The following is a 27127-nucleotide window of genomic DNA, read 5'->3' on the forward strand; positions in this document are numbered from 1 at the left end:
AACCATTTCCTCCTTTTATTAGGCTTCAGTTTCTGTAACATGGGTGTGGGTGATGCCCTTGACCTCAACCATGCCCTGGCTCAAGTTCACTCGCATACATCCCTTTGCTCCTTGCGCTGGGTCAGCTCTTGATTGCTCAGCAAGTAGTCATCAATGAATGTGAAGATTTCTTCTGGGGTGACAGGTTCCATGTAGCGTTCCCGATCAATACCTTGCTTGTCAATCAGCACCATGTTGAAGTAGGAGCGAGTGAGGTGCTGAAACTGCCTAGAGAGAGCAGCCCAAGAAGGCATCAGCCCTTGTCTGGACATTGGTCCCACAGGGCTCTAATACCCTCTGACCTTCCACAGCTCCACTTATGGACTAGTTCCTTTCTCAGCCCTTCCTATGTCCTCAACTCCTCTATTACCTGGCTCAGTCCCTTTCGCTTTTTTTTTCTGCTCAAACTCTAGGCTTGCCAACCCCTGTGTGCAAAGGCTTTCCTTTCCTCACCCTAGCTGGATCAACTTGTTTTTTTTTACCAGGCTGTGCTTCTGTTATCTGCCCCTTTACACAGGGCTGCTACATAGGACAGCCCTGAGGTTGATAAATACCACCCAGTTAACTCTTCAGTGTATCCACACTATGAGTCTGCGGTCTTCTTCCTCTGAGTGTTTCTAGTCTCTAACTCAGCCTCAATCCTATCCTTACTGAAACTGACCTACAAGTAGATACTGTTTCTACAATAGTGAGCACTGATGGTTTTACTGGCCCTGAGTACACATGGAGGCACTTAAAGTCCAGTAATAGATAATAAAAAGTTAACTTCTACCACCTTTTACCTATAACCTTTTTTCTCCAGGGTCAGACAGATAGGATTTAGATTTCAATACCTGATGTTGTCTTTTGCTCCTTTGGAAACGTAACAAGTTAAAGCCATGAGGAAAGAGAATCTGAGGTTTATCAGGGTCAGCTGGGTCTGTCTCAGCCTTGGCTATGTTTCAAAGGTACCTCTGGAGGCTTTCTAAAAGCACATTCCTGAAATGGTTTGACGTGGAGCCAGGTAATCTGTAATTTAAAACTCCAGTTGCTTCTCATCCCCTGAAAGAATTAAGAATCTTACCTAACTCAACTCTAAGACCCCAAGAAATGCCTCCCACAAGAGTAATTTCTGCTAATTCTGCAACACCCCCTGATTATCAGAGTCCTGCCTATGGTTTCTGCCCATCCCTGTCCTGCAGCCTCCCAGCTTGGACCTGAGTTCCTCGATGATGCTGGCTGACAACTGTTGCTCACGGATGCGTCCCACTTCCTGAGGTGGCTGTCCCACCAGCTCAATGATGGTCACATGCCGCAGGTCCAGCCCACAGGTGGATTGCTGGGAAAAGGAGAGAACATTTAATGGAATAGCTCTTTGCACCCAAATTTAAAGCTACTTGACTCTGTTCCTGGGACCTTGGGAGGCAGTATGGGAAAGGAGGGGCTTTGTGCAATCTTCCCACAATCACAGGATCAACTCTGCACCTGCTTTGGGGCCTATATAAACTTTTCCCTTTGTCATTCCTGAAGCAATTGCCCCAAATGCTTCCTTCCTTCTACTGAAGTATATGAAACCAATTACACCATGTAGAGAAGAAGAGAAATTTAATTACTATCCTATAGGAACATAATCATCGCATAAATCTGTACAGGTTTTAAACTGCATACGTTTTTAATAGATGGCTATTGGAATATAATAATGATGGTTATTGTTCCATTTTATTTATGCATAGCCAATGCTTTGAAGAAAGATTCTAATTTAATCCTTAGAACAACTCTCATAGCGTTGTAGTGTCATTTTTATTACATAGGAAAGAAAGTGACACAATTGTCAAATTTGGCATGACAATAAGATGCTGAGCCAACATTCAAATTGAGTGGATGAGGCCTGAACTTGTGCGTGCTCTTTACCACTATGTTATATTCCTAGGGCCTTCTCTCAATCTCTAGGCTTCCTTCGAACAGTGCCAGGGCAGGGTGCTGGTGATTCATGCATATAATCCTAACTACTCAGTAGACTGCAATCTGAGGATCACACTTTGAAGCCAGACTGGGCAGAAAGTCCATGAGACTCTTGTCTCTCCAATTAAACACCAAAAAGCTGGTGGAGCTGTGGCTCAAGTAATACAGTGCTAGCCTTAGCAAAAAAAGTACAAGGACAGGGCTCAGGCCTGGGCACCCAAAAACAAACAAACAAAACACCAGGGCTCTTCTATTTTCTAGTTGTTGCTTCTTTGAACTATTCAGCTTGCTCTGTGATCCTACTTTCCTTGAGCCTTTGTTCTGCCTTGCCCTGCAGGGCATCTTATTAGCCAGTTACCAGGGTGAGATTTAGTTATTTATTATTTGCTTAAACTTTATTGTGACATAGTTTTCCCATGTAACCTGTGTTAGTCTCAAACTTGACATCCTTCTACCTCAGACTCCTAAGTACTGGAATTACTAGCATGTTCCACCAAGTTTAGCTAGGTCAAGACTTAAAGAGGTATTAAATAAAGGGGGTGATACTCTTCAAAAAGAAATTTACTTATAACCTGACTTAATTAACTTTACGCCCTCTGTATATCACCTTTATGATAAAATTTAAATAAAAAGATGCATTAAATACTCTTTAATATCCTATTTGGTTTAATTTCATCCTTTTTCTCAAAGTCATTGTCCTCACTGGCAGATTCTTGTACTTGACTATGCTTCTGGTTCAATTAAGCTGTTGGCTTGGTTTTCTTTTTCTTTTTTTCCTATTCCTGAAAGAATAAGATCCTTTTTGACCCCAAACCACTGAGCATTGTCTTGGTAACTTCTTTGATTCAACTTTTAACCACCACAAGCCACCTATTCCCCCCTTCCCCCCCACCCACAGCCAAGTAGCTTTTTCTTAATGTTCTGGGTATCCAGCCCCTTGCAGCTGCCTAGACTTCTTCCTTTGAGTTCTCTCAGCAAATTGTGATTGTTTTCATCAGTCTAGTTTGTTCTTTTCATAAGTCCTCATGCTTGTATTTATTCTGTCATATTCTCTCCCTCCTCCACCAGTTGTATGGCTAGGTATTTTTAGTACCTTAAAAATCACCATGCAACTTTCTCATTTTCTTTGAGCTATCAAGCACTTCTACTACTGAGCAAAAGTCCAGGAGTCAGACTGTCTGAGTTCAATCCTACCGTTACTATTTACTAGCTGTAACCTTGGGCAAAATAATCCATTTATGCCTTAGTTTCCTTGTTTATTAAGGGGGGATTGACACACTCTCATAGAGTGGCTGTGAGAATTAGATGAGCATGTGCAAAACATATAGATCAATAATAGTACTCACACATCACTTATTTGTAGAAGGGTTTACTCAAAATATAAAGGTAGCAAATTCTTAGCATTTATATTTTTTTATTTTTTCTTAGCATTTATATTTAAGCACAACTGTCTTACAAATCTCTCCAGAGTACTCTATCACATGCCCTTCCCAACCCCCACTCAGTCCTGTGCAAGCTACATCTACCATTCCATGGCCTTATTGCCTTCCAGTAAAGAAACAAATAGCAGTTTTAAACAATGTGCTAAATGTTCATATGGCAAAACTGATCAAATACTTCTCATTCCTGTTACTTTGAACTAACAGGGTTTGTGCAGCAGAGAACAACTATTTCATTTGGAAATGGTTGAAGTTAATATAAAGTAGCTAAACCCTCATGAGGAGAGTGAGTCTTACCTGCAGCATAGAAATCTGCATTTTATAATATCGGTTAGAAGCATCAGGAGTTGAGATAATGAGGAGTCGCTGTTTCTCATAGAACTGATCCAGAAGGCCAGCAGCTGAATTGACATTGACATTGATCTTCATAGCTATGGCAGAAACAGATGGCCAGTCAGAGTATGCCTGTCTCCTTTACCATGCCAGGGTAACCTAACATCATGAGTTCTAATCTTCTAGGTTAACCCTTCTAGTTGTTTCTTGCTTCCTGGGGTAGTTAGATGGAATTCCTGAAAGAAACCTGGAGATTTTAAAACCTTGTTCTTGAAGTAGGAGTGTTTTCTGGGGGGAATGTTGGCTCTTACAAAATAGACCCTTTCATAGAATCCCCCATTCCCATATCATGCACATTGCTGTTAGACCCCTGTGTCATGAGGAGGATATTCCAAAGTGTCTTTGATCAACATGTCCACCATTTCCATTCCCGGGTTTCACTCACGAGTACAGATGGGTGGTGATCCTGACCACTGGCGACTGGACTGGCACACGCGAGAAGGGGTCCCCTGACGCTCATAACCGCCATCACAGTAGTATTCACAGGTGGCGCCATAGTTGTTTCCTGCTGAGGTGCAAGTGAGGTAGCCATGCTGTGGTGGTTTCAGAATTGGGCAGCGTCTCACTGTTAGAGAGGAACTCAAGTTAAGGGTTACGGTGTCTCTTAGCAGCAGCAGAAAGCTAAACATGTGCACATTTTGGGTTTTCTAGAGCAGGAGTCGGGATGATAAGCATGAATGCCTTTTCTGTTTTTCTGATGGCTAGTGATAGAAATTTTTCCTCTCTGAAGGAATTAAATTTGGAATGCAGATAGAGGTTCATAAAATCTGGAAATAGAAGTGAATATACATATATTGTCACTAAAAGAAAATCCTTAAAAGAAAATATTGTCATTTCTATTTGCAGACTTTACAGGCACCCTATGATTGCCACCTTACAGAATTATTTTATATTTATATAGGGCTTCTCTATGCAGCTTCACTATGGCTTAAAACTTAGAATGCAACCAAGGCTGGCCTTAAACTTCTAATTCTCCTGTTTCAGCTTCCCATTTGCTAGGATTACAGGCATGCATGCAACACTATACCTAGCCAGAACTCCTTTTTTGTGTGGTATTGGTATTTGAACTCAGAGCCTTGCACTTGATAGGCAGGCACTCTACCACTGAGTCACAACTCCAGTCCTTTTATGTGCTTAATATTTTTGTGATAGGATCTCACTTTTTGCCCGGGCATGTACCTGGGCCATGACTCACCTATGTTATGCTTCCCATCATTGATAGGAATGATAGGCACCACACCACGATGTCTGGTTTCTTCCACTGAGATGGAGTTTCACAAACTTTTCCCCCTGGTTTGGCCTGGAACTATGAACCTTTCAAGCTCAGTCTCGAGAATAGCTGAGATTATAGGCATGAGCTACCAGCACTCAGTCACAATCAGAATCACTTTTAATATTGTAAATAAGTCAGAAAAGTCTTAAATATCCGTTATCAGAAGGATAAAGAAAATCTTGAAGCTGGGCACTGGTGGGTCATGCTTGTAGTCCTAGCTACTCAAGAGGCTGAGGATTGCAGTTCAAAGCCAGCCTGGGCAGGAAAGTCCGTGAGACACTTATCTCCAATAAACCACCAGAAAACTGGAAGTGGCACTGTGGCTCAAGTGGTAGAACACTTGTCTTGAGCTGAATAGCTGAGGGACAGTGCCTGAGCCCAGAGTTCAAGCCCTATGACCGACCAAAAAAAAAAAGAAAAAAGAAAATCTTTTTTTTGGTGGGGGGGAGGTAGTCCGGTCGTGGGGCCTGAACTCTGGCCTGGGCGCTGTCCCTCAGCTCTTCAGCTCAAGGCTAGCGCTCTACCACTTGTGAGCCACATTGCCACTTCTGGCATTTTTTTTCCTGCTTATGTGGTGCTGAGGAATTGAACTCAGGGCCTCATGCATGCAAGGCAAGCGCTCTACCACTGAGCCACCTTCCCAGCCCAGAAAAAAGAAAATCTTGACATACTCTTAGAGTAGAATGATATGCTGTCATTAGAAATTTTCTGGAGAATTTTCAAAGGATATGCAGAAATTAGTTGTGTTTTAATAGAAAGTGAAAATAGATGATTTATGATTGGCATATTTATTTATGGTAGTATCAGAGTTTGAACTCAGGGCATCATGCTTGTTGGGCATGATCTCTGACACTTAAGCCATTTTTTGCTTAGATTTTTTTTTGTTGGTTTTGGGGCTTGAACTCAGGGCCTGGGTGCTGTTCCCCAGCTTCTTTGTGTTCAAGGCTAGCATTCTACCTCTTGAGCCATAGTACCACTTCCAGCTTTTGAGTGGTTAATTAGAGATAAAGAATCTCACGAGGACTTTTCTGCCCGGGCTAGCTTCAAACATGATCCTCAGATCTCAGCCTCCTGCTAGCTAGGATTAGAGGTATGAGCTACCAGTACCTGGCTTGCTTAGTTACTTTTTAGGTAGAGTCTTGTGATTTTTTCTAGAGTAGACCTTAAACTGCAATTTTCCTATATATGTTTTCCACCTACCTGGAATTACAGGCATGGGGCATTATACATAAAAAATAATTTTCGTAGACATTTGCTCTAAGATCCATTAAAATTCGTATCACCAACATCAATAGAGTTAGCATTATGTTTTTAAGTATACATAGAGAAAAGACCTGAAGGAAAACATTGAGAGGTTAACAGCAATTGCTTCTGGACAATGGGGTAATATCTTTCCTTTTTAATATATTTTTCAAATGCCTAGGAATATACATGAGTTATTTTTATAATAAGAAAAGCAAAACAAAAGAGTATGGCACAAGACAAAGGGGAAGAAGATAGCCAACACCCTCCATTTTAGCCCTGGTGATTGGCTGAGAACAAAGACTAATTAGATTTGATCATTTTGAAGGCCAAAAGAGAAATAGATAGAATCTCTTTGTCAATTTTATCTAGTGTCAGTTGACTGAAAGGCCTCATTGGCAAACCAGGGCTTCTGTGACATACACATGAACATGCTCTACAGACTTTCTGATTAAGCCTGTTTGGTGAACTTGCTCTTTCTATCTTTCAATATAAAGGAGGTGTGTATTTGTATTTGTTTTAGTTATGGAGAAGAGAGGGTTTTGGTGAGCAAGAAAGTCAGGATACAGCAGGTAAAATGAACAATGTGGAAAAAGAAGAATTCTTTCTGACCTTGTACTTTTACAATGAACTTGCAGCTGGCTCGATTGTAGGCATGATCATAGGCAGTGTAACGAATCACATGCTCTCCTTCAGAAAAATGTGAACCAGGCTCAAGGCCTCGAAGGGTGACCCTGAATGAGAGAAGAGCAAAAACGCTACTGAGGGAAAAGACTCTTAGAACTGAGGTCCTTGGGCTGGGAAGGTGGCTCAGTGGTAGAGCGCTTGCTTTGCATGCATGAGGCCTTGCGTTGGATTCCTCAGCACCACATAAGCAAAAAGAAAAAAGCCGGAAGTGGCGCTGTGGATCAAGTGGTAGAGCGCTAGCCTTGAGCTGAAGAGCTGAGGGACAGCGCCCAGGCCCAGAGTTCAGGCCCCACAACTGGACCCCCCCAAAAAAAAAAAAAAAAAAAAAGAACTGAGGTCCTTGTAGCCTTGGCCAGTGTAGTTTCAGTGTGAGCTGCCTGAGTTTCAGGAGGGGGTGGGGCCGAGAGGCAAGTGTCACTCAAGCTTACCTGGTGATGGTACCATCTGCAGAATCTTTCACTAAGGGTGGGTCCCAGTATACTCGAGCAGTCAGTTTCTCTGGCTCTGCCATCTTCTCCCGTGAGTGTGGACAACGAATCTTGGGAGGGTCTATGTCTTCAAAAATGAAAAACCAAACGTTGATTTGTGGGTCCCCCTGCCCTTCTGGAGAGAATCCACTGAAGAAATAGCACACAGCACTGGATAGTTACACTGAGGTTTTCAAGGAAACCTGACTCCAGGGAAATACTCATTGTGCCCTCAGTGCCATCCCCCTAGCAAGTAAGAAGGTTTTCTGCAATTAATATACCAAATATTTTGTAGACATCATGCTGGGATAACTCTTTGCAATAGGACAAGTGAGAGCAAGCAGCATTTACCTACACATAAAGGATCGCTTCCACTCCATCGTCCATCTTCCATACAGATCCTACTGCGGTCACCTTCCAGGTGGTAGCCACTGAAACAGCTGTAGTCACAGCGAGAGTCAAGAAGCACCCCATTTGTGCAAGTGTAGGTGCCACTAGTGATAAATGGCAGTGCATGGCATCTCATCTCTATGAGAGAACAAAGTGGCAAGCTCATTGGCCCTGTGAAACTAGCTGGACATCTAGTATAGGAAGAACCATATCCGAGATCTGAAAATATAGAAACTCAACCCCAACTGCCCCTATATTTTTGTACCTAACTGCCTTTTCACCTGTAATTCTCTTTTTATTTTAATATTATAAAGTATATAAGCAATCTTGGTGGAGAAGGGGAGGGCTCAGAAAAGTATGTTACTAGCCGGGCACCGGTGGCTCACGCCTGTAATCCTAGCAACTCAGGAGGCTGAGATCTTAGGATCGTGGTTCAAAGCCAGCCCTGGAAAGAAAGTCCATGAGACTCATCTCCAATAAACTACCAGAAAACCGGAAGTGGTACTGTGGCTCAAGTGGTAGAGTGCTCGCCTTGAGCTGAAGAGCTGAGGGACAGCGCTCAGGCCCAATGTTCAAGCACCACGACTGATCAAAAAAAGAAAAAAGAAAAGAAAAGAAAAGTAAAGTATGTTACTCATCCAAGTACATAAACATCAGACCTAGGTTTGCATGCTAGCTCTACCTCGACTTGTTCTATAGCTTGAAGAAGTTGTTTGCTCTCTGTGTTTCAGTATTTTTGTGGATACCTCATGGGGTTGTTGTGCCTCAGCAATTAGCTTCTCTCTCTTCCCCTCTCCCCTACCCCTCTGACCCTCTTTCTCCCTCTTCTTTCCCCCTCTCTTTCTCTCCCTCTCTCCCTTTTCCTCCCCCTCTTCTTGTCCTCCCTCTCTCCTCTCTCTCAGTGCCTGGGAGTGGTGGCTGAGCAATTTTGCTCGAGGCTAGTGCTCTACTACTTGAGTCACGGCTCCACTTCTGGCTTTTTGGTGATTAATTTAAGATAAGAATCTCACAGACTTTCCTGCCCTGGCTAGTTTTGGACTAAGGCCCTCAGATCTCAGCCTCCTCAGAGTAGCTAGGATTATAGGCATGAGCCACAAGCACTCTGCTCATTTTCCTCTCTTGTTCCTCAGGTGCTATCTGAACTTTGAGCATGTTCAAAACTGAGTGTAACCTTAGTGCTTGCACAGATACTGCTTGGCTGTGCCAGAGAAATCTGGCTCTCTGTTCATGTGACAGTTCAGGTCAGGCCAATCTCTGGAGGGACAGATAGTATTTGACAAAGGAGCAATCTGTGTGCTTTAGACAACACATGCAATATTGACTGCCACCAAAAATCATTTGTGGCTCATACTTGCCAGTCTTGTTTGAGATAGTTGATATGAGTAGGTCATATTTTTTAGGTTGTCTAAGCTCTAATTCTGCATAAAGTTCAATCGTTGGAGCTTTGATAAAGACTCTATGAGCTTTGTTCATTTAGTTTCTTGGCTAAGCTAGATTTGAACCTTATTGGCTTTGTGTTTTCGAGTATCTGTTATGGAAGACCTATGCAAAAACTAACGTCTTGAAAACAGAGACAAGAAAAAAGATGTATCTCTTCAGATTGCTCTATTAGCTTAGTATTATATGACAGTGAAAATGATGTATTCAAAGTTTTTTGTCTCTTATGAGGAAGGTCAAAGCTAGAGTCAGTGAGCAAATGTAGTATTTATTCTAGGCACTTGGATATATGTATATCTTTTTCATTCTTTTAACAGTTTTTTTTTTTGTTTTTTGTTTTTTGGTCAGTCCTAGGGCCTGAACTCTGGGCCTGGACGCTGTCCCTCAGCTCTTCAGCTGTAGACTAGCACTCTAGCACTTGAGCCTCAGTGCCACTTCTGGCTTTTTCTGCATATGTGGTGCTGAGGAAACGAACTGAGGGCCTCATGCATGCAAGGCAAGCACTCTATCACTGAGCCACCTTTCCAGCCCCTCTTTTAACTAGTTTTAATATTTTAAATCTGTAAGGTATATTTAAATTTTCTTTGGGAGCCAGGCACTAGTGGTTCACTCCTGTAATCCTAGCTACTCAGGAGGCTAAGATCTGAGTATTGCAGTTTGAAGCCAGCCTGGGCAGAAAAGTCTGTGAGACTCTTATTTCTAATTAACTACTCAAAAAACCAGAAGTGGCTCTGTGGCTCTCAAGGACAGTACCCAGGCCTTGACTTCAAGCCCCATGACTGACAAAATCAATAGATAGATAGATAGATAGATAGATAGATAGATAGATACATACATACATACATACATACATACATACATACATACACACACTTTGGAAGTATTGGGGTTTAAATCCTAAAACAACATAATGATAGTCACCTAGAGGGTTGTGGTGACTTTCTTCTTCCTATCAGGTTTCTCTTTCCCATAAGTATTTTCTCTGACCAATCTCATACCCTCTGAATGAGTTGTACTCCTGCATCAAGTATGTATTTATAACATACTTAAGGTGCTGTATCGATGGCATTTATGTGCATGCATGTGGGTTGCTATCCTGTTAGTCTATAGCAGCCTCTAGTGACTGAGTAAGCTCCAGAAGGAACTAGTACAGAGCCTTCAACACCGGGATGACCTACAAACAGCATTTGGCAGTGACCATATGGATAGACAAAGCTCAGCTAGTAAGAGAAGGTAGGCTGTACAGCTTGAATAATAAGTAGGGAACTGAAAGCTGTACATGATTTGGGGTGTGTGTGTGTATGTGTGTGTGTGTGTGTGTATTATCCTGCCCTTATTTTAGCCTCAAGGATCCTTCTGTTTTACTTTTGTAAGAATATAAAGAATACCAGGTGTTTCATAAGCTTCAGTGGCAAGACTTACTAAGGCTGAAGACAGTTTGACCACAAGTGGGAAAGAGTCTTAGATTATATATCCTTGGGAGCACCAGAAAAAGGCTGTGGCACATATCAGACCACAGAGCCAAGCCTTAGCCTGGTTTCCCTGGGTCTGAAAGGCTGGCTGCTATTTTAATTATTATATTGCTTGGACAATAACCACAGTAAGAAAAAATAAATTAGAACAGAAAATCTCTGTTGGAGGCCTATGAAAAATTCCTAATTTTTACTTGAAAGAAAGATTTGTATGACTTCACTCATATACCCTCAGTGGCTCTCTGTCCCTCTTCTTTCTTCTCTCTTCCACACATATCAGCATATGTACACATACAACTTACGCCTACAGTAGGCAGTTCCAGACCAACGACGACTTGGCAGGCATTTCACTGATCTCTGGCCAATCAACCGAAAGCCTCGGTAACAGGAGATTTCACACCGTGTCCCCAGGCTGCTGTGGTAATTTCTTCCCCTTGGTGAGTAGCATGTAGTTTCTCCATCCTGGATATTTAATGTGTAACACCATCTGGGGACTGTAGCAAGAGGAAAAATTAAGCTATGAGTACAGAAGATAGAGTGGTATTGGTGAAAGAGCAGACATAAACCAATGGGACAGAATACACCCCCCAGAATTACACCTATAACTATGAAAAAATGATTTTTGACAAACATGTAAAATTATTTAATGGAGGAAGACAGTCTTTCCAACAAATGGTGCAACTGGACTTTCATATGATGAGAATAACAAAAAAGAAGGAAAAGGAAGAGGAGGAAGTAGGGCAAGGAAGAGTAAAGAAGAAGAGCAGATAGGGGGAGGTGGAGAAACACAACACAATCTGTTTTACCATGTATACAAAAAGTATCTCAGATGTTAGAATTAAATGTAAGCAGGAAAATATAAATATAAAACATTTAGAAAAAAATACAAGAGAAAGTCTTTGAGATCTAAGGGTAGGTAAACAGGACTTTAACATAACACCAAAAGTACAATTTTTAAGAGAAAATCAATGAATTAAATCTTTTCAAAATTAAAAATTTTGCTGCATAAATTTTGCCAGTCCTAGGGCTTGAACTCAGGGCCTGGGCATTGTCGCTGAGCTTCTTTTGTTCATGGCTAGCACTCTACTACTTGAGCCACAGTACCATTTCCAGCTTTTTCTGTTTATATGGTACTGAGGAATAGAACCCAGGGCTTCATGCATGCTAGGCAAGCACTCTACCACTAAGCCATATTCCCAGCCACAAAAGGCACTATTGAGATCAAAGACAAGGCACAAATGGAAAGAAATTATTGTAAAACACATGTCCAACAAGCAGCTAAGAATGTAGAATATAGAAAGAATTCTCAAAACTCAATGATAAAAAAAACAAACAATCCTAGGAAGAGATGGGAAGGGGAAACAAAGGAGGAGGCTACAATGCTTGATAAGGAATGTACTCATTATCTTGCCCATGTAATTGTAACCCCTCTGTACAGTATTTTCACAATAAAAAATAAATAAAAATTATAAAAAAGAAAAAAAAACAATCCAGTTAGAACATGGGTAAAAGATATGAACAGACATATTACTAAAGAGGATACACTGTTGATAAGTAAGCATAAGAAAAGATGTTTATATAATTAAGTTATTAAGGAAATGCAAATTATAACTACAATGAAATAACATACCCATTAGAATACCTTTTTTTCTTTTTAAATTTTTTAAAATATTATTTATTTATGTAGTACTGAGGAATCAAACCCAGAACCTCATGCACCCCACACAAGCACTCTATCACTAAGCCATATTTCTAGCCCAGAATGCCTATTTTAAAAAAAAACACTAAAGGGCTGGGAAGGTGGCTCAGTGGTAGAGTGCTTGCCGTGCATGCCTGAGGCCCTGGGTTCAATTCCTCAGCACCATATAAGCAAAAAAAGAAAAAAGCCGGAAGTGGCGCTGTGGCTCAAGTTGTAGAGCGCTAGCCTTGAGCTGAAGAGCTGAGGGACAGTGCCTAGGCCCAGAGTTCAGGCCCCACAACTGGACCCCCCCAAAAAAAAACCACTAAAAATACCAAGGGCTGGTGAAGATGAAGATAAATTAGAATTCTCATACATAGTTGGTGGCATTGGGAATATACTTGGATATTTTTTACAAAGCTAATACAATGCTTTCTTCTAAAGAAAGGTATGCATACCATATGACTCTGCCATCCCACTTTAAGGTATTTACTCAAGAAAAATGAAAACCTGGACCACACAGAATCCTGTACCCCAATGATGAAAGAAGCTATATTCATATTTTCCAAAAGCTGGGAACAACAAAAATGTCTTTCTATGGGCAAATGGTTGAACTCACTGCAGTTTATCTATATAAAAGAATGAAGTGTTCATACATTTAGCAACATAGAATCTCATATTTTGGTTTGTTTGTTTGTTTTTTGGGTCCAGTTGTGGGGCCTGAACTCTGGGCCTGGGCGCTGTCCCTCAGCTCTTCAGCTCAAGGCTAGCACTCTACCACTTAAGCCACAGCGCCACTTCTGGCTTTTTTATTTTTTTGCTTATGTGGTGCTGAGGAATCGAACCCAGGGCCTCAGGCATGCAAGGCAAGCGCTCTATCACTGAGCCACCTTCCCAGCCCCTCTCATATTTTGGGAAGTGAAGGAAGTCAGATATTCCAAAGGACTCTAAATAGCTGGGTGCCTGTCATCCCAGCTACATGGGAGGCTGAGATCAGGTGGATGGGGGTTTTGGGCCAGCCAAGTATAAAAGGTTTACAAAACTGCATTTCAACAGAAAAAGTAGGATATTCTTATCCCAATTATGGTGGGTAGCATAAATAGGAGGGCTGCAGCCTGGGCGGGGGATACAAGACCCTATCTCAAAAACAAGTAGAACTAAATGGGCTATGGGTGTGGCTCAAGCAGTAGAGCATTTGTCTTGCAAATGCAAAACCTTGAGTTCATAACCAGTACTGCCAAAAAAGATTTCATTTATATTATATATACATACACACATATATTTATATATATAATAAATATATAGGAACACATATAGGCAAAATGTAGGGGCAGAGTACAGTTCAGTGATTGCCAGATATCAGGGTTAGAAGCAGGAAGTAATTTCAAAGGGGCAGCACAGGCCACCTTTTTAAAAAAATTTTTTTGGGGTCTGGTCGTGGGGCCTGAACTCTGGGCCTGGGTGCTATCCCTCAGCTCTTCAGCTCAAGGCTAGCACTCTACCACTTGAGCCACAGCGCCACTTCTGGCTTTTTTTTTCTGCTTATGTGGTGCTGAGGAATCGAACCAAGGGCCTCATGCATGCAAGGCAAGGGCTCTACCACTGAGCCACCTTCCCAGCTCAACAGGGCCACTTTTTGTGGTGACATAACAATGGTTACAGTTTTGCATTGTGGTGGTAGTTTTCTCACCCTAAGCATTTGTTAAACTCACAAAATGATATGCCAAAAAGTGACTTTTGTCTGTAAATTTAAAACATTAAAAAATAACATCAAAATATAAACTAGTGTTAGGTGTACTGGCTTGTGCATGTAATACTAACTACTCCAGAAACAGAGGTCTGGAAGACCATGGTTCAAGGCCAATCGGCAGAAAAGTTCACTAGACTATCTCCAAAATAATCAGCAAAAAGTAGAGCTGTGTGCATGGTTCAAGTTGTAGAAAGCCAACTGGATGTGCAAGCTTACCAAAGACAAGATCTTGAGTTCAAATCCCAGTACAACCAAAAATGTAGAGAGAAATGGAATGTAATGTCAATGAAGGCTGCTTAGGAATTAAAGTCCAATATAGTTCAGTATTGGGTGAAAAAGAAAGAAAAATTAAAAGAAAATAAATCTGTTGGATCATAAAGCTCTGGTAAAGATGCCTCACTGGTGATACAAATAAATCAACTTTCATCAGTTCAGATCTTAAAGGGACACATATAAACAAATGGAGGACCACTTGTTCAAGGATGTTTACACATTTATGACATAGATCTATTTGCCTAGGGTTGAGAAGCCCAAAATGCCATGTGACCTGATTTGAATCCCAAATTTAGTGACAAAAAAGGGGAATTTTAATAAGAGCCCATCGTGTCTGGACCTAAAGGATCTAGAAAAGTTTAGAGCCTTTGGTTGGGTCCAGCTAAAAAATGACAGTGAGAAAATTATTTTCCAACCAGAGGATTCCAGCATCACTTTAAAACCTGTGGCATTGACAGGGCTGACATTTGGAGATGCTGTCTCCAAATGAGTCTGTTAGCCATTATAGTTGCAGGGTTATGGATGATAAGGCCACAGCACACATCACCAAGACCTAACATGGAAGGTTGGGACCTCAACTACCATTTCAATTCTGATTCTTTCTCATATTCTGTCAAGAAAAAATATCCATCAGATTGAAACTGATGGGGGGAAAAGCTACAATGGTAAAGGGAAGTATAAAACTCATGGTAAATGCTGAGACAGTAACAGAGGATCCGTTACTGTCAATAAGTTCAAATTTGGAAGCCCAGGGAAGCCCTGGGATGGGATAAGGACAAAATGTTGGAAGGCTGGAGAAGGTCAAACATAATTTTCAAATAAAGAGGGAGGTAGTTTTGGGAAAATACAGTGACACTAACAGCACAGGGAGCATGGTGTTCTAGAATACTTAAAGGTAAGGCTTAAACGCAGCTTGACAGAGAAGGGATGGTTCCTAGGAACTCTCAAGAAAGAGTAATTCCAGATGGACTTCATTGCCATATTTAGTAGGGTTGCTCAACTGGTAGAACAAGAGAAAGGTGGGAAGTAAGTGAGGCATGAGACAATGCTTTTCATGCCAGTGATGAGTACAAAATGAAGTAGTATAAGATAGGTAACAATACAGTTAAAGAGATTCATAACTGTTTGAACAACTGTACCCAAAGAATGTCAATGAAAAACTGAACAAGAGATATGGTTAAATACTGCACAAAAAAAAATGTCTGCTGGGCTGGGAAGGTGGCTCAGTGGTAGAGCGCTTGCCTTGCATGCATGAGGCCCTGGGTTCGATTCCTAAGCACCACATAAGCAAAAAGAAAAAAAGCCGGAAGTGGCGCTGTGGCTTAAGTGGTAGAGCGCTAGCCTTGAGCTGAAGAGCTGAGGGACAGCGCCCAGGCCCAGAGTTCAGGCCCCACAACCGGACCAAAAAAAGAAAAAAGAAAAGAAAATGTCTGCTAGGAAATGGACACTATTGAGTACTGATATCTCATCTTGTAGAGCTTTCCTGACCAGCCTGTGCATAAGTAAGCACTTAGCCTAATTTTTCAGATAAAGGAGTATTTGTTCAAATACCTCCACAAGTAGGGGCAACTCTAGGATTGGAACCCAAGTTTTATCTGCTCTAAAACCCATGTTCTTTCTAAGCTCAAAATTTGCCATTGTAGCTGGTATTTTTAAAAAAAAAATTGACCTTTTAAAATAGGGCAATAATTCCACATGGTGAAAACTTCCCAAAGTATGCAAAGTTAAATAGTGACTACTCAGTAAGTTGAGACAAGGAGGACCAAGGCATATATAGGATACCACTTTTCAACCAATAGTGGGGCATGGTGGCATGCACTTATTATTCTAGCTATGTTGAAGACTAAGAGTGGGAGGATCATGGGCACAAAAGTCCATGAGACTCTATCTTTATGCAAGAAATTAAATGTGGTGTCACCCACCTGTCATTTCAGTTAGTATGGGGAATGAAAAATAGGATTGTAGTCCAGGTGTACATATGGGTACAGGCAAGATCCTATCTCAAAAATAACAGTATAAGCCGGGTGCCAGTGGCTCACATCTGTAATCCTAGCTACTAGGATTAATAATCTTTTGATTATTTTTTCTTTTATTTTTTAAACTTTATTAATAAACAGGAGATCCCACTTATTTTTATATAACATGGCATATAATGAGTTTTGGCCTTTGCATCAGAAGTATGCATGTGCTTAGCCTATAATTACATATAGAGCATCTAGTTTTTACATGGTTTTGCAAGAGTGATATATATGGATCTTATTTTGTCAAATAGACAATCATTTTGTTGACGGCAATGAATGACAGACCAAAGAGGCAGCTCCCAATGAAGGTCAAATGAATACCCTAGGCAATAAACATTGATTTCACATGGACATAGTAGAATGGATGAGTGAGGGACAGCTATATGTGGGCTAAAGCATTTGGGAACAGAGTCGATCACCCTGACTGAAACATATATTTCATGTGTAAAGAAGGGGTAAGAGAGTATCAGTCTGGGAAGCTAGATTCTGATTTAAAATATTTGTAGTAGCTGGTCACTCGTCGCTTACATTTGTACTCCTAGCTACCCAGGAGGATCTGAGGATTATAGTTCAAAGCCAACCTGGGCAGGAAAGTCTATGAGACTCTTATCTTGAACTAACCACCAGAAAACAGGAAGTGGTGCTTTGGCTCAAAGTAGTAAAGCACTAGCCTTGAGCAAAAAGAGCTCAAGTACAGTGCCCCTGCCCTGAGTTCAGGCCCCGGGACTGACAAACTAAAATAACACAAAATAGTTTGTAGTGTGCCACTAGGCTTTGGGAATGGAGCAATATGAGTTAGACAATCCAGTTAGTAGACAACTACTGGGTGAGAAATCATTTTAATACCTTGGATTGATAAAGAAATGACAGGGCTTAGTGAATGATGAGTAAGAAGTGATGAGGAAAGGAGGCAAGGGCTATTTAAAGTGACACTGAAATATTCTGAAATCCAAGTAACAATTAGAATGGCAATACCATTGTTAGAGGTAGAAAGTTCAGCTGGTAGACATTTTTCAAGCAAGAGGAAAAATTTTTGTTTTAAACATCTCCAAATGAAAGTGTCTAAGAGCAGATGTTGTCTGGGTGCACAAAAAGTCATGTGTGCCCAGAGTCACTCCACGGCCCATTCTCTATTGTTCCCAATCAGACAGCCATTCTCCTTTCTTGGCTTCAGCTATAATCATAATAGTGAAATGTCATGGAGCCCAAGGAAGAAGAGTCAAGAAGAAAGAAGTGTGATTACTGTTGTTGGAGAGAGTGAGGACACACTGGGAGAGAACTTTAGTCTTCAAAGATATGTGGATCCAGCTCACAGATTTGTGGATAAGTGGAAAAAAGACTGCAGGGAGATTAGGATTTAACCAGCAACGGGATGGGGCAGTGGGTATGGACCACTGACAGTGAGAAGATAAGGAGATGGCAGCTAGAAAAGCCCAGAGCTTTGATCATATCTCTGTGGAAATTATTTTCTCAAAGGTCACCATTTACTTCCTTCTTATCACATAAAATGTCTGCTTTCTCTGAAACATGATTACCTTTGCAAAACTTGGCAAAATCAATCTCTTTATCTTTTCAACTTTCCTAAATTCTTTTATAAAGTGACTTTTGTTATATGTGATAGACACTATCCTAATCTCCTTGCACATGTCTGCGGACTAAGTCTCTTTCCCCTATTGACTTCTATTCTCTGACTTATAGCTAAAGATGTCTTCTAAGGCCTTGATCTTGGCCTTCTAGTTTCTTAGACAGCACTTACATTTAAGCTGAGACTTACAGATCCCTTTCCTCTTTCAACTGCCTATGGGCTATCTTTACTAAGCCAATTCTCTTTTTTAACCTTGTCTTTCTTGGAGAATTTTTATAATCCCTTCAGGTATTCAGATGGGATGTTTTCAGACATCACTGTCAGCTTCATGGTACACCAAATCTGTCTTGTCTTCTCCTTTGAAACATCTATAGGGTACTTCCTTTTTTATCAACACTGGGGATTGTCCTGGCAAGCATTCTACTACTGTGTAATACCACTTTGGGGTACATCCTAATTCTCCACGTCTTTGCCACCACCCTCAAATACATCTGGCTAACACTGCGTTAACCTGTTTCTGGAGAGATTTTTCTGACTCAGGTTCTACTCTAACCCATATTTTCTGAACAGAACAACCAGGTTAGTGCACATTTAGTGTCACATTCCTGTGCAAAAATACATGATGTCTCCTTTTCACTCCAAGCATAACAGCTAAATTCTTCTGCATGGCTTACAAAAGCATAGAAAACACAGAATCTTAAATAGAAGGGATATGAAACCTTGCCTGGTCTAACATTCCACTCATTGCAGAACTTTTTATCCAGCATTCTTCCAGCTTCTCCTTAGAAGGGTTCCTAGATCATGGAACTTTTCCAAGTTCATCTCTTTATATTCAACTTTGTTCTCTGCAACTTCTTTTATATCCCATCATCTCCTGCAGTCAGGTTGGTTTCTCCTTAGTTCTCTCTTTCTGACATAATAATTTTTGTGTTGTTGCTGATCCAGGGGCCTGAACTCAGGATTTGGGTGCTGTTCCTGAACTTTTGTGCTCAAAGTTAGCACTCTACCACTTGAGCCACAGTTCTATTTTCTGGCTTTTGGTGGTTAATTGGAGGTAAGAGTGTCATGGGCTTTCCTGCTTGGGCTGGCTTCAAACCACAATCCTCAGAGCTCAGCCTCCTGAGTAGCTAGGAACATAGGCATGAGCCACCAGCGCCCAGCTCTCTTACAATGCTTCTTTTACCTCTGAGTCCTTGGCCATCTTCTCTGACAAATACCCTTCCCTTTCCAGCTATCAAAACCCCATTCATTATCCAAAGCCTAATTTCATCTTTCATGACTTTTCCCTAACTTGTTTGTCTTAATAGCTATTGCATTTACTGCTACCACACTGTTTCATACTTCCTTGCCCCACATGTGCTATATTTTTTTCTGGTACTGGGAATTGAGCTCAAATCCTTGAGCTTGCTAGAAGAATGCTCTATCACATGAGCCATACACCCAAACTTTTTGTTTTTAGTCTGTTTCAAGATAGGGTCTTGGCTTTTGCTTAGGATATTATTGGACTATAATCCTTCTACCTCCACCTCCCAAGTAGAGTAGTCTGGATTATAGACACTTACCACAAAACCTGACCCTAACAAGTGCTAATTTTATCCTCCTTTCAACCCTAACAGAATGTAAGCCTATCTTTGTATCCATCACAGACTTACCTTACACAGGATTAGTCAATACTTAACTACTAAAAGCAGATGAACAGCCTTCAGGCTAGGGAGGTGAAGTCACATAACAAGTCAATAACTACAGATATCATCTGTTAACTGTGGAGATGCACACCTATAATCTCAGTACTGAGGATACTGCAGCAGGATATTTGTGATGTTGAGGTCAGGCTGAGTTACATGGTAAGTCCTTGTCTTATACAAATATCATTAAGTGGTAGAGTGCTAGACTTGAGCACAAAGAGGCTCAGGAACTGTGCCCAGGCCCTGAGTTCAAGCCCCATGACTGACAAAAAAAATGAACTATCTAGTCTGGGAATGTGGCTTAGTGGTAGGGTGCTTGCCTAGCATGCATGAGGCCCTGGGTTTGATTTCTCGGTACCATAAAAACAAAAATAAATAAAATAGGAAAAAATACATTAGAGCCAAAAATAAAAAAAATTAAATTAAATATCAGAGCTCTTGATTACCTGCACTAAAGTTTTGTTATATATGAAAACAAAAACTGGATGAAGATGCTTCAGGAAAGAGCATAGGCCTTAGGCCAGAAAAGAGCCTTTATGAGCTTAAAACACAGTGAGGATTACCTTGGTAGTCTAGTGCAGGGGCCTGTGGTACCTCTTCTGCATATACTTCATTGTAGCTTTCATCTGGATAGTAGCCCGAACCTAGATGAAGAAAATTGTATCAAGTCATTTCAGCTCCAACTCTTTGTCTTCTCCTGCAAGCATGGTACTCTGTGGGTTGGAAACAAAATGACTTGTAAAGTCACATAACTACTATGGGTGAACCTCAGCATATTAAGTGCATAGAGGCTGAACTCATGGTTGGGTTGGGGCTCACTGATGGCACTAGAAAAATTCTTGCAAAAAAAAAAAAAAACATTGAATTACTTGATCATCCATCAATCCTGTCAATCTGAACTATGGTTGATCCATTTACTTGACCCAACCCATGAGTCATAGTGGGTGAGACACTGATGATCAAGTTCTGAGAATGAACTGTCCCAGGTAGGAGGGAATAAATAGAGTCTAAGGCCTGCTCAAACTCCCTAGAAGGAAACAATAACGAACTCCCACTACCTACAGGGCATGTGCCCAAAATTTTGGCACCTGATTGTGGTTACTGGCTGGGAGTGGCATGTGAATGCAGAGATAGAAGACTTACAAGGGAATGAGAAGTCTCTTGAGCACTTTGTCCTGTTGAAAACAGAAGTCACTCTTAAAAAAAATTCCTCAGTGCTGGGAAGCAAACTCCAAGCTTTACATATGTTTAGTCAAGTGTTCTGCCTTTGAGCTACACCCCCAGCCCAAATTTCCTGTTTAGAGGGCAGGAGGAGCTTTAGCAGGCATCTTTTCTGCTGAGCTAGAGAACATTCCTAATCTACCTCCACTCAGTTAAGTGCCTCAGTCCCCGGCAAGACTGCGGCTGTATGGGAGACTAAACAGTATGTTCCACCAGACAGCAGGAAATTGGTCATGAACATGAACTAATTGGAAAACAATTTGGTCCTTTCCGGAGCAAAGTTTCTGGAAGCCTTTCCTCCAGCCTCTAATGGCAGGGCAGCCTGCAGTGCTGGAGTCTGAAGACAACCCTCCATTTCCAGGAAAGGGTATGATTCCAGGACATGGCTGGGTTTTTGTGCTGGAGCCCTTTAGCTTGTGTAAACACTCAGACCACAAGCTAGTGGCCTTTTCTTTGGGCGGAGGCACAGAAGATCCTGCACTAAAAGGTGGAGCAGAGGCTTAGATGACAAACCTCCTCCACTCCCCATGGACCCAGGCTGGGGGCGTGTGTGTGGGTGGTTGGGAAACCAGTCCAACTTGGTGAACAAGGGAATGAATCAAATTGAAAGTTTGCCTTATGAAATCATGTCCTTGTTGGTTTACCCTCATTCCAAAAGAAAGAGTTCATTTCTTCTCATTTTTGATGTTTTCCCCATTTCGGTTTTTCTGACTTCCCTCTATTTCTCAATAGGCCTCATCTCCCTTGCTCTTTCTTTTCACACATGGGAGGAATTCTTGCCAGCTGTTTCAGTTTAGTGTTAAGCTTAAAGGCTTACAGCTCTTGTAAACAGTAGGCCATATATTTGTGATTCCCTAAAATATAAGGACTCCCTAGGTTTGTTACAGTGTTAGCTTGTGAAGAAATGCTCAGCAGGGAGCAAACAGCTGTTTACCAGAAGAAGAAACAGGAACATCAGAAACCTAGAGCTGGGTAACAAAAACAATAACAATGACAAGGAATCACTCAGCTCCTCCTCTGTGTGAGGCTTATGTTATTTCATTATGTGAGCAGAATCTCAACGGGGTAGAAAATATTTATGATCTCAAAGTACAGATGGAAAAGCAGCCCAGACGAATGGAAGGAGTTGCTCAAGGTCTCCTAACTAGCAAGTAGCAGAGAGGACATTTCAGCCCAGGTTTGATTGAGCCCTAGGTACTGACCTGACACTACCCTATATTAGTAGTACAGGTTCTTTTTATATAATAGGCAACAAAAATAAAGCTTTTCTTGCAATCCCACCTTTATACTCTTTCCATGTATAGGAAAGAAGATGAGGATTGAAGGCCACCAAACAATTTATTTCTTTCCAGACTTACAGAGGATGTGGGAAAACTGAGGAGGAAGACTCAATCAGATAATTATAGTCTCCACCAGGGCATGGAGTAGTTAAATCTGTGCCAAGTTTCCTTTGAGCCAGGAATGAGCTTGAGCTAGCTACCTTACCACTTTAAACCTTTCCATTTCTCCTTTGCCTGCTTTCCAGTACATTATGCATATATGTTGGGATACTGCAGTGGGTAATAAGAATGAAACTAGAGGGGTGACTTGCCACCTCATTCCTTTTTATTGTGCCTCTTCAGCAACGGGGATGGGGAATGGGGTGGGGTGGGGCAGGGGATTGAGTGGCATTTCTCAGTTTCTTTGCATCAATTAGTGGTTGGTTATCCTATGGTGTGTTTACAGGCTTCCTCCAACTTATTAAACAAAGTTAGACCTTCTAAGCACTGCCCTGTATAAAAGGTATAGATGGAAATGTAATTGATGGCTGAAGACTATTTTAAGATGGACATTTATGCTGGGTTATGATGACCAGTTGACTTCCTAAAGTGTACAGTTATGTCAATGTGCATTTTTAACTCACACTTTGCTTCACTTATATTCTTAACCTTTCACACACTATGCTGATTATTCCACACTCGTTTTCTGATTAACTCTGAGTCCACAGTTGGCTGCTTTCCTTGTGTCATTCAAAAATTGAGCACAGTCATAGAACTGAAAAAAAATTCTGGTTGCATAGGGAATAGTCAATAAATACTTGTTAAATGAATGAGTGAACACCAGCAGCTGAGCTAGATGTGGAGGGGAACATTATAGGATCTTTCAAGGTCTCTCACCATAGAGACTCCTAAGGGAAAGGGCCATCACAGACCCCACAGCCTTGACTCCTCATCCTTGTGATACATATGAAAGTGGGGAGTACATTCTTTGCAAGACAGCCCTTTGAGAATCTCAAATAAATCTTAAGTTCTTTTGTTTTTTAAAACTGCCCTGACTGCAGAATTCCAACAGCTTAGGTATTCATCCTGGGAGAAATAAAGACCTTTGCATGCAATGAGGTTTCATACAGGTGTTCAAAATTGGGTTTTGAGACATCTGGTCTGCACTCCCATAGGCCTGCGGTATTTGCCTGGATTTTGGTCTTTTGTGCTTGAACTGAAGCTGAGGGATGGTTAGGGAAGTCAGCTGCATAATTATATCCTGGAGACTTAGGGCTCTTTTAACCCCAAACAGTGTGTACTTTGCCAAGGGCTTGGTCGGAATTTCTTCATTTCAATGTCAGCCCTTGTGCTTCACCCCCTACAAAGCTAGGTTAAGGCAAAGAGGGGAAGAAGTTTGCATATTTGTTTGAAAGCTTGATGCAGCTGTTCCAGACAAACAGAGCTATTGCCAAAAGCTTCCACTAGGAGCTAAGTGCAAGTGGAAAATTTTAGCTGCAAAGACTGTGGCTGTGATGGGAGCAGTTTGTTATTTACTCATCTCTGGATATTTTCCTAACCCCATTGGTTGGGCCGTCTCATTCCCCCACTCCTCCAGAACCTGTGAGGGCAGACACTGAAGACCACAGAATATTCTTAGCACTTGGAATGCCAGGGGCACTCCATCAAAACCCTCCGTATGGCAGCTGTTATCCTCTCCTCATCCCACCCCCGCCCTTTTGCCTCTCCTCACTGAGTCCATCCTTGTCAACTCCCTATCTCTCCAAGGGTTAAAGATAAAATGTTTAAGAATCCAGAAAGCTTTCTTTCTGAGATAAAGAACAAGCCAGAAGAAACTGGGGGAATTCCTGATTAAGAGAGTATGATCTGTATTGCCATTAACAGCATTGGAATAAAGGAGCTATACAAGTTTCATAAAGTCTGGTAGAGGAAAAAGGAGAAGGAGGGAGTAAGGAAGTGACATTGATGAATTATTATTCATTCTGAATAGTTTGCCTGTCTCCCTTATTTTTTTCCCCTGAATGATATATGTTGTCTGAATCCTATTTTTGTGGGCTTAAGGTAAAAGGTTCTTAGAAAGTGGTTTTCAGAAAGCTTAATAGCTTTTCATCAGATCTAAAATAAGGATGTCTCAATATAGTCTAACCCTTTCCTCCCTGGAAGTTGACAGACAACAACTCCCACAACTTACCTGCATACCATGTTGGTGTCACTGCTGGAGTTAGGAAGAGCAGCAGAGAGAGAGCTCCTCTTGGATTTAGTTGACCAGCCATCCTAGAGGGAGTGTTAGGGAGATACAAATAGAGATGTGTGGCCAGAAGTATCAGGGTACATGAAAATGACTTTCATAAATCAGCCATCTGTGAATTTCTAAAAGTGAGAGGAAGCAGAAATATAGGATCTGTGAGAAAGAAGAAAACAGTTTAATGAATGTTTGTTATATCATCTCCCTCATAAAGACTTTTCCACTTTACAAAATAACAAGATTTTTAATGTATGATTTTTTTTCCTCCAAGGTTGTAGAGGAGGGGAACACTAAACAACCCATCCTCAACTGATTCCTGGGATCAGATACAAATGTTGCATGGTCCAAGTTACAGGGAGGGACACTGAAGTAGGCAGACTAGGAGAAAGCTAATAGAGAATCACATAGAACCAGGATGGAATCTGACAGTGTAAAGGCTGTCAGTTAATGGGTTTGGCCATTCAGTTCATATTTCCTAACCACTAATCTGGGAAAGCATTAGCATAGATAGTCTAGACCTTGAACTCTGCAATTACAAAATTTGGATGCAAATCCACTTCTATTACCAATTCCTTAACTGGAAAATTCCTTAATTTCTTCTTTGAGCCTCTCTCTCTTAACCTATAAAATGGGAATAAGAGTATCTACTTTGTGGAATATATTCTTGCCTAGCAAAGAAGGGAGCAGTCAATATGTACTGACATTATACTGGACAGGATGAGAAGTTTCCCTTGCCTAGTCTCCCAGACAGTAACTATACTTTGGCTTTTTCCTACTTTGGGGGTTTGAGGTTTAGTGGTTGGTAGTGGCTTCTCGCTTGCGAGTCCCAGCCTACCCTTCTAAACCAGAAGGAAGATGGAGAGGGTGGGGAGGGCCTACAAAAGTGAAGAGAAGTTGAGCAGGCTCCAATTACCCTCTCACTTCCCATCTTGCCCCCACTCTAACGGGATGAGAGCTTTTGTGGCTCCCAGTGGGTCAGTACTTCATAAATGGAAATGTTGAAATTTGCTGCCCACTGGTATAAATGGGTCACTCGACCTTAGAGCAAACACCATTCACCTACATGCTTTCAATGAAATGCCATGCTCAGATGAGGAGTAAGTGTCAAAATAGAAGAAACAAAAGGATAGATTATGGCCAGAGTAACTAAAGGGGTATCAAAAGTCTAAGAGAGGCAGTCATTCTTTTTCCAAATAATCACTACTTGGTTTTAGATTTTTTATTTAGAGAATGGCTATTAAAGAGGGAATAGAAAATGTTTTTGTAAGGAAAAAATCAGTAAAGTGGGGCTGGGAAGGTGGCTCAGTGGTAGAGTGCTTGCCTCGCATGCATGAGGCCCTGGGTTCGATTCCTCAGCACCACATAAACAGAAAAAGCCAGAAGTGGCACTGTGGCTCAAGTAATAGAGCACAAGCCTTGAGCTAAAGAGCTCAGGGATAGATAGCGCCCAGACCCAGAGTTCAAGCCCCACAACCAACAAAAAAAAAAAAAAGAAAGAAAGAAAATCAGTAAAGTGAAAAGAGGTGGAAATAAATCTAAAAAGAAAAGAAAATCTGACAGAGCTAAAGGAAAGAGACAAATGAAAGCAGAAAAGCATAAACAGAAAAAAAAGATGAAAGAAAGAACCAGGAAAATTAACAGCTAGATAATGAATCATTGACCCTTCTCTCATATCCAATCTTAATCCAGTTCTTTTGTTCTGGAAAAAGGGTTTTCCTTCTCTAGACTCTATAGCCTGAATCTGTGGCCTCTTACCTGCTCACCTCCTCTCCCCCCACAACCTCACTCCAGTCTCAAACTGAAAACCTGATTCAGGTAGTGGCAACATGTCTGCAGCCAGGTCCATAAATGAAAACAGCATATGCTCCAATTTCATAAAAGAGCATTTTCCACCCTTCTACCCCCAGCCATGCTGTCCATATCCTGGGTCTCTTTATCCCTCCACAGCTGTGAAATGAAGGCAGTGTAGTATGAGGCTTAATTGCAGATCTTACCTGTTTTATTGTGTGTGTGCGCCCTTTTTCGCTCTCCTTTTTCTTCTTGCTGTCTGCTCCTCTCATCAGTCGTGGTCAGGGGGAAAAACCCTTCTATTTTAACATTCCTAGAACGAGTGGCTCCTGGTCTGTCCGGGCCTCCGGGATTCTGGGATTCTTTTAACACTGCCCAGATGTCAGGACGTTTGCATCTGCCAAAAGTTGCCTTAAAGCTATATTATCCTCAAAGCTATTGCTGTTCCTTCCTGAGACAAGGGTCTTGGGAGAGGTAGGGGAGATGAAGCAGAAGGATTAGAGAAACTCACTCTGTCTGCTACAAAACAGGGGAAGTGTGAACAAACGGCACTGGCCTCAAGCCCGTGAGTATAGTAATGACTAAGAGAGGCTGGCTAAAGGATTCCAGAGATGTCTTGCTGAACACTACTTGTGATGACTCAGCATGACATCAGGATTGAATGAAAAGAAATCTGCCAAACTCCAATGAAAGGGAAAGTGTAGATCTGATTTATGTCCTCTGGAATCTTATCTACTATTTCCTTAGTTCCCTTACTCCAAGTTGCTTAGAAATCTATAGGTTATAGGATTTGATACACTTTGACAAACTCTCATGAACGACATAACTTCTGTAGACCTCAG

The 27127-nt window shown here is 41.4% G+C and overlaps 1 protein-coding gene across 3 annotated transcripts; it reads right to left on the reverse strand.

Annotated features, from left to right (window-relative positions):
• Positions 1–26800, reverse strand: Srpx2 (sushi repeat containing protein X-linked 2). Of its 3 annotated transcripts, none has more exons than XM_042683052.1 (11): positions 26492–26800; positions 24444–24526; positions 20336–20416; positions 11083–11274; positions 7833–8009; positions 7443–7569; positions 6940–7061; positions 4198–4377; positions 3717–3850; positions 1236–1357; positions 1–267 (listed from the first exon to the last, which is right to left on the reverse strand). In XM_042683052.1, the coding sequence occupies exons 2-11, from the start codon at positions 24523–24525 to the stop codon at positions 87–89; spliced, it is 1398 nt and encodes a 465-aa protein (XP_042538986.1). In that variant the 5' UTR covers position 24526; positions 26492–26800; the 3' UTR covers positions 1–86. The 3 variants fall into 3 exon arrangements, with proteins under 3 accessions (XP_042538986.1, XP_042538984.1, XP_042538985.1); XM_042683050.1 differs by having other exon boundaries at positions 24444–24653; XM_042683051.1 differs by lacking the exon at positions 26492–26800 and adding an exon at positions 25258–25277 and having other exon boundaries at positions 24444–24653.
• Positions 26801–27127: the final 327 nt, after the last annotated feature.

The sequence above is a fragment of the Dipodomys spectabilis genome, unplaced genomic scaffold (assembly GCF_019054845.1).
Source record: "Dipodomys spectabilis isolate Male_0828 unplaced genomic scaffold, ASM1905484v1 ptg000077l, whole genome shotgun sequence".
NCBI classification, from domain to species: domain Eukaryota; kingdom Metazoa; phylum Chordata; class Mammalia; order Rodentia; family Heteromyidae; genus Dipodomys; species Dipodomys spectabilis.

Bases quoted from the DNA above. Each gene is read 5' to 3' on its own strand.
- Srpx2 (XM_042683052.1), bottom strand. From the start codon at position 24,525: ATGGCTGGTCAACTAAATCCAAGAGGAGCTCTCTCTCTGCTGCTCTTC. The intron at 7,062-7,442 runs GTAAGCTTGAGT...TCTCTCATTCAG, and splicing joins GCAGATGGTACCATCACCAG to GGTCACCCTTCGAGGCCTTG. The intron at 268-1,235 runs GTCCAAGCTGGG...TGCTCTCTCTAG, and splicing joins AGCATCATCGAGGAACTCAG to GCAGTTTCAGCACCTCACTC.